Below are 6,624 nucleotides of genomic sequence, written 5' to 3'. Positions count from 1 at the left end.
GAGAGAGAGAGAGAGAGAGAGAGAGAGAGAGAGAGAGAGAGAGAGAGAGAGAGAGAGATTGTCCTTCAGGGATTTATGATGACCTCGGAGCTGTGGGTTCGAACCAGTGTTGGGCAGAGGGCAGGGGAGCTCAAAGATCTTGTGCGCCGCCAGAAAAGGCAAATCTTAAAGTTAATGATTTTAAGTGATTTTTTTTTTTTTTCCAAATCTCTGCTGGCTCAAGAGGCCCGCCTCTCCTCAGTATCAGCGCTTCCTCATTCTTCGCGTCCGCGGCTCAGCGGTCCTCGGCGTCAGACCAGCCCGAGGAAGCCTGTTAGCAATTTAAACTCGCTGTGAACGCCCAGGGTCGGAGAGGCGGTGCTCAGGGCGGGCGGGGGTGGAGCCTGGACAGGCTATTTTGAATAAAGGGGCGTGACTTAGCCTCAACTCTATAAGAGCCGATTGCGGCAGGCGTGCGCCGACTGTTTGCTGCTTTAGTGATCTTTCCCTCACTTCCATCTTCACTCTCCAACATGAAGGCGCTGAGCCCGGTGCGCGGCTGCTACGAAGCCGTGTGCTGCCTGTCGGAACGCAGCTTGGCCATCGCTCGGGGCCGCGGCAAGAGCCCGGCGGCCGAGGAGCCGCTTAGCCTCCTGGACGACATGAACCACTGCTACTCGCGCCTGCGGGAACTGGTGCCGGGAGTCCCGAGAGGCACTCAGCTTAGCCAGGTGGAAATCCTGCAGCGTGTCATAGACTACATCCTCGACCTGCAGGTGGTCCTGGCAGAGCCGGCGCCTGGACCCCCGGACGGTCCGCATCTCCCGATCCAGGTGCGCGGGGAACCAGGCGGGGCTGAGCTGATCATGCGGGATAGATAGGACGCTGCGAGTCTCTCACCGAATCCCCGAATGACTTGGCTAACTCGCTTCTTATCCTCCTTTCACAGACAGCTGAGCTTACTCCGGAACTTGTGATCTCCAACGACAAGAGGAGCTTTTGCCACTGACCTGGCGGTCCTGGCACCTCCCGGTAAGTTTTCTTCTGGCGCGGACGAGAGGGAGGCTTGCTTGGAAAGTCCTGAGGTTGACAGAACATTGCAAGGTTTAGGGTTTCCTCCGTTTAGGGAAATCCAAGCCAGAGAGAGACAAGAGGCTTATCCGTGGTCACTTAGAGTAAATGACAGTACCAATGTCAATATCACGTGCATTCCTAAAGCACGCTGCCTCTGCTCATCCAGGGTGGCCAAAGCCTTGGGCAAGTGGGCGCGCGGATCGCACCAAATAGTCTTTTAGTAAAGGAAGCCCCCTTTCCATTAGTGTCATTTCCAAGCGGGAGGGGGAGTGGTGGCTCCGCCTGTGGTCCTTTGGCGCCAACTGGGTGGAGGCTGTGTGGGGTGCAGAGTTATCAGCTGGAGGTAGAGACCGAGTTTCCTCCCTGGCGCCGGCCAGTCTGCGGCGGCCTCCGCCTGGGCGCGCTCGGCGGAAACTGACGGCTCCCTCACTCTTCTCTTCTCCCCCGCCCAGAACGCAGGTGCTGGCGCCCGTTCCTCCTGGGACCCTGGGACTCTGGGACCCTCTCTCCGGCCGGAAGCCCGAGGGCATGGATGAGCCTCGATCTTGCCCAGCCCTCTTCACTTCCTCCAAACCCCTGCCTCGAGGTTGGATCGGGAGCCCGAGAGCGAAGGACTGAACTTGGGTGGCCTGAAGAGCTAGCTCTGGTCAGCAGCTGGACAACGTCACCCTGTCCCCACCCTGACTCCCAAGTCTTAAAAGACTGGCTTTTCCGAGAATGGGGGTGTCGAGAAAGGGGGGCGAGTGGCTGCCCTGCACACTGCCAAGGCAGCGTAAGAGCTGGTTTTCTGATCTCCTTGGAGAACGGCTCTGCTGTCCTGATTATGAACTCTATAATAGAGTATATAGCTTTTGTACCTTTTTTACAGGAAGGTGACTTTCTGTAATCATGTGATGTATATTAAACTTTTTATAAAAGTTAACATTTTGCATAATAAACCATTTTTGAACACTTTGTGTATGACATCATGCGCCGTCTGCCCATTTCTTAAATCTTACCTGGCTGTCTAGGATCTTGGGAGGAACAAGTTTGCATACCCTCTTAGGGTTGATTGGATTTAACAGCTGAAGATGAGGGATATTGTGGCGTGGATATTTAAAAGTCTAAGAATGGGAATCCCCAAATTCATTGGGGGCTGAGAGCAAGGATCTGCAATCCTACCCTGCTACAAGCTACCCAGCAAGTTTGAGGCTGAGTTTTTATTTCAGTCCCTTAACTTGGAAGTGGCCCTGTGATGGTACAAATTATTGGTGATACTTTCCTGGCTCCTAGCAAGGGATCTGGCAAGGGTGGTCCCATTTCAGAGACAAACAACTGACTGGTGGGCCTGGTCTCATTTCTCCTGCTTGCTGGTATGGCTTCCTCCTAGACTTCCAAGCTTCAGGGTTGCTGGGCATAGTGGCACACAGCACACCCTTTAATTCTAGCACTTGAGAGGCACTGGCAGGCATTTCTCTGCATCTGAGGTCAGCCTACCTAGGTACTGAGTTCCAGGACAGCCAGAGCTACATAGTGAAGACCAAGCCGAAACCGGGGCCTCATCAAATCTGCAGCCACTCCTAAGCTCAAGAATGCATGCTAGCTGTGAAGCTAAGCTGCAAGTTCTGTTAACGCTCAGTAAACTTTGACCTGGGAAGTTGGGAAGACTGACTAGGATTTGGGTGGGCATGACTAGGACCTTAGACTGGCCATTTTACGGGGTCAGGCCTGGGAGTGGGAAAAGAGATGAGACATCAACCCATGCTCCATCTATCTACGCCATTATTGCCCTTCCCCAGGTGAGATCCACCAGGCTCCTGGCCCCACTGAATTCCTGTTTATATGATCCCATCTGTGTGTTGGGCCTTGGCATGAGTTACTTCTATTTCATAACAAGCAGGGCATGTCATTACCCTTTGTGCCTTAACCCTAGTAAGCTTTTTGGGGTGAACCAGGGTCAAGAGAGGGGGTGCAACCTCAGCCTTTGCCAACCATCCTGCAGTCTGATAAACAGTTTTAACCTGTTCAGGATTCTGGTTTCCTCTGATGAGCTGATGGAAGATAAGAGCATCCTTCAGAAAGAATAAATGATTTTTCTGCAGAGTAATAGCAAACCTCCCACCTTCTGGAGGTTCTCAGCTCTCATGTGAGAAACCCTTGCCCCAAATAAACTTAGGACTCTCTCTGGTCATATCCACCTTGAGTGTGCGTTAGGCTGTGATATGGTCTCTGGATACAGATGAGCATCCCTGATTGCCGAGCACGGCAGGCTGCGGACTGTGCCTCCAGAGAGCCTCAGTTTCCACTCATGTATCAGGCATTTCTGAGGGGCCTTTTACTTCCTAGCACAGTAGTCTTCATACGAGGAAGAGCTGCAGGCTTGTGTCCCATGTGACCTGGAGCAAGCCACTTCTTTCTGAGCCCAGCTGCCTTGCTAGGACCAAAGATAATGATGGGAAAGTTCTTTGAAATGCATCACACACCTACGAGGCATTATTAAGCTAATTCCAAGGAAATTGCTTGTCAAGACTCCCAGGGCTGAGCAGTTCAGGTGGCCAGGACAAAAGCCTAGACCATCCCGCCAATCCATCAGTCATTAGAGAGTGAAAGCAATTTAGCCCTAGGTCAGAAACCTCTGGGATAGTCTGCTGTTGCAGCCATTAAGGGGAGTGCCTACCAGGTGCGCTGAGTCCAGCTCGTCTTAATCTTTTTTTCTAATCAGCAAGGTGGGTCTCTTGAATAGGTTTATCAAGGTCACAGCATGGAAGTGGGAGAAGGTATTTAAGAAGTTCAGCTTCCTCTAGCTTCAAAGCCCGCCTTCTCACCTCTACTTCAGACTTCTCTTTTTCCTGCCACACCACTAGTGGGGCACAAATTTGGAGCCCAGTAAGAGCTTGTTGGAAAAGCAACAAATAAAAAAAACATGAGGGTTTACCCCAGTTCTGTAGGAAATAGGATGATGGTACGTACCTCCCTTGCAGTTTTATGGTTCGGACAAAAGACCACACATAAAACAACTCCCTGGCTCCTTGAGCTATATATACAATTGAGGGTCTTGAGCTGATTGATCTCTTAGCTCTGAAGCACAAACATTTGGGCTGAATATATATATATATATATATGTATATATATATATATATATATATATATATATATATATATATATATATATACACTCTATTAGCTCGTGGCCACACAGTTTCTAAGTGACAAAGCAGGGATTCAAACTCATATCCTTGACACTTGGTGGCCTTCCAAGAAGGCAGTTCACCTGACTCTACACAGTGTGCGACACTCTTCAATTTTGTCTTCCGAATCGTTACAGCTGTCCCCCGGCTACACCTTTAAAACTTCTGTCGATCGCATTCCCATAAGACTGCCCTCCCCTACCCCATAGCCGGCCTCCAGGAAAGAAGAAGCGGCTCCGCGGCGCCTGGGCTGGGCAGAGAGTCTCGGCCCACGTGGCCCTGGGCCTGGGAGGGCGGAGCTCTAGGCCCCGCCCCCAACTCGGCCCCACCCCCGGCCGGGCGCCCGCGCTCTCCCACCCCCCGCGGGCCCTGGGGGCCGCTCGCAGGTGTTCGCTGGCGCCCGGATGTCTGAGCTCTGGCTCCACTCTGGCTCCGGCTCCCTCCGCAGCCTGCGGGCGGGGCTCCTAGCCCATCCGGAGCCTCGCGGCGCCCCCGCCGCTTCTGCCAGCAGCGCGGCCTGCAGCTCCCAACCTCCCGGCCTGGGTGAGCCCCCCCTTACCCGGCCGAGTCGCTGACCCCACTGCTCTCGCGCTGCCCCCATCGGCGCTCGGGCCGCTGCAGCCTGGCGGCGCCCCCACCCCGCTTCCTGACTCGGCCCGGCGGCCGCCTGCCTCGCACCCCGCTCCTTCCTTCCTTCATTCTTTCAGGCAACGCGCATTCCTCGGGTGCCTGCGACGTGCCCTGCACAAGGCCTCGCCGACCTTCCGAGAGTGGCCTCGAGCCACCAGGCTTCCCTGCCCTCCCTTCCCACCCCGCCTGAAGCTGGCGGTGACGCCCTACTTTACTCTAGAGTTCTCTGATTATTCTCCCTCCATTTAGACTTCAGTCCGAGGCAAGGCTAGGAGGTCGCTGTGTAATTATGATGGAGTCGGTCTGCTGCATGGCCCGAACTGGGGTTCCAAGCAGCTTTGGTAATAGTTTGTCGCCTGGCCTCATGGATTAGATGTGGGGTCAGGATAAGGAGACTTAGAGACCAAGGTTTGGGGGTTGCCTTTGACAAGCTATGTAAGGAGGGGCAGCTTTCAGTAAGCCCCTCCCCCAGCTCACACATCCCTCCCCGGTGGGGGCCTCGCCATCATCTTAGCCTTCCTGTTGGAGACACCCACTTTCCACCAGCACTCTGCTCTTTTGAGCCAAATGTCATAGGCAGAAGCCTCCTTGGGCCTGAAGCCCTGTTGTGAATAGAAACCCATGTTGGCCAGGGTAGGAAGGGGCAGCACCCAAGAACCAAATGTGTTTAGCAGAGAGCTGTTGTTCCTCCCAGTACCCTTTTCCCATTTGGTCACAAATCCCCTGTCAGGGATGGGAGGACCCCAAGGCCTCACACATGTGGCCTGTTCAGAGACATCCAGCAAGCTAGTGGTCAAGACAAGACTCGTAAGTAGGGTATGATGGCATGTGCTTGTTTGTACTCAGGACTCTCAGGCAGGAGGATCCTGAGTTTGAGGCCAGCCTAGGATACATAGCAAGAACTAGTCTTAAAACTGGATAAGGGGCTGCAGAGATGGCTCAGAGGTTAAGAGCACCCGTGGCTCTTCCATAGGACCAGAGTTTGGTTCCCAGCACCCACATCAGTTCCAGGGCCTCCAATGCCCACTTATTGTCTCCATGCGTGTGGCATACTCACACTAATACAATGAAAATAATCTCTAAAAGAAATGGGTGGATCTGGTGGTAGCGGCAAATATTTATAATCCCAGCACGCAGGAGGCAGAGGCAGGGGAATCTCTGAGGCCAGTGTGGTCTGCAGAGCAAGTTCTGGGACTGCATAGAGAAACCCTGTCTTCAAAAATAAACCACGCATGGTTGCAAATACCTGTCTGTATGTAATCCCTATACTTGAAAGGTAGAGGCAGAAAGACCAAGAATTCAAAGGTGATCTTCCACTACATTGAAAATTGGAGGCCAGAGTCAGCAGGTTAATGGAGCTAGCTGCCAAGCCTGATGACCCAAGTTCAACCCCCAGAGCCTACATAGTGGAGAGAAGGGACTTCCACAAGTTGTCCTTACATGCATACTGCAGTATGCATGTGCACCCCCACACACACACACATAAGAAATTTTATGAAGTCGGAGGCCAATCTGAGCAGCATTAGACTCCATCTCAAAATGCTGGGGAAGAACAGCAGATAAACAAACAGAAAAACTGAAATATCTAAACGTAAAAGACAAAGTTTGAGCCGAAACCTCCTGGATTCCCATCGCATTCTCTCTTCACCCATTGAGCTCTCCCGAAGCCAGCAGGGGTATTATTCCCGCTTTGGGGTGGGGTAGGCTGGAGTCTTGCCAATCCTCAGACCTCACCCACTGCTCTTACACAGAGACTGCTGGAAAGCACAGCCCT

General features: G+C 52.9%; 1 protein-coding gene across 1 annotated transcript; it reads left to right on the top strand.

The window, feature by feature from the left end:
- Positions 1 to 451: 451 nt before the first annotated feature.
- Positions 452 to 2,010, top strand: Id3 (inhibitor of DNA binding 3). Its single transcript, XM_057784682.1, has 3 exons — positions 452 to 812; positions 929 to 1,011; positions 1,506 to 2,010. The coding sequence occupies exons 1-2, from the start codon at positions 513 to 515 to the stop codon at positions 986 to 988; spliced, it is 360 nt and encodes a 119-aa protein (XP_057640665.1). The 5' UTR covers positions 452 to 512; the 3' UTR covers positions 989 to 1,011; positions 1,506 to 2,010.
- The last annotated feature ends 4,614 nt before the right edge of the window (positions 2,011 to 6,624 follow it).

Source organism: Chionomys nivalis, chromosome 11 (assembly GCF_950005125.1).
Source record: "Chionomys nivalis chromosome 11, mChiNiv1.1, whole genome shotgun sequence".
Taxonomy (NCBI): domain Eukaryota; kingdom Metazoa; phylum Chordata; class Mammalia; order Rodentia; family Cricetidae; genus Chionomys; species Chionomys nivalis.
The sequence above is the reverse complement of the archived record's forward strand: the minus strand, read 5'-3'. Positions and strand labels throughout refer to the sequence as shown.

What these genes read in the sequence shown, in the direction of transcription:
- Id3 (XM_057784682.1), top strand. Translation starts at nt 513, where the DNA reads ATGAAGGCGCTGAGCCCGGTGCGCGGCTGCTACGAAGCCGTGTGCTGC. An exon ending in GTCCGCATCTCCCGATCCAG is followed by an intron (nt 813 to 928) that starts GTGCGCGGGGAA and finishes CTCCTTTCACAG; the next exon opens with ACAGCTGAGCTTACTCCGGA.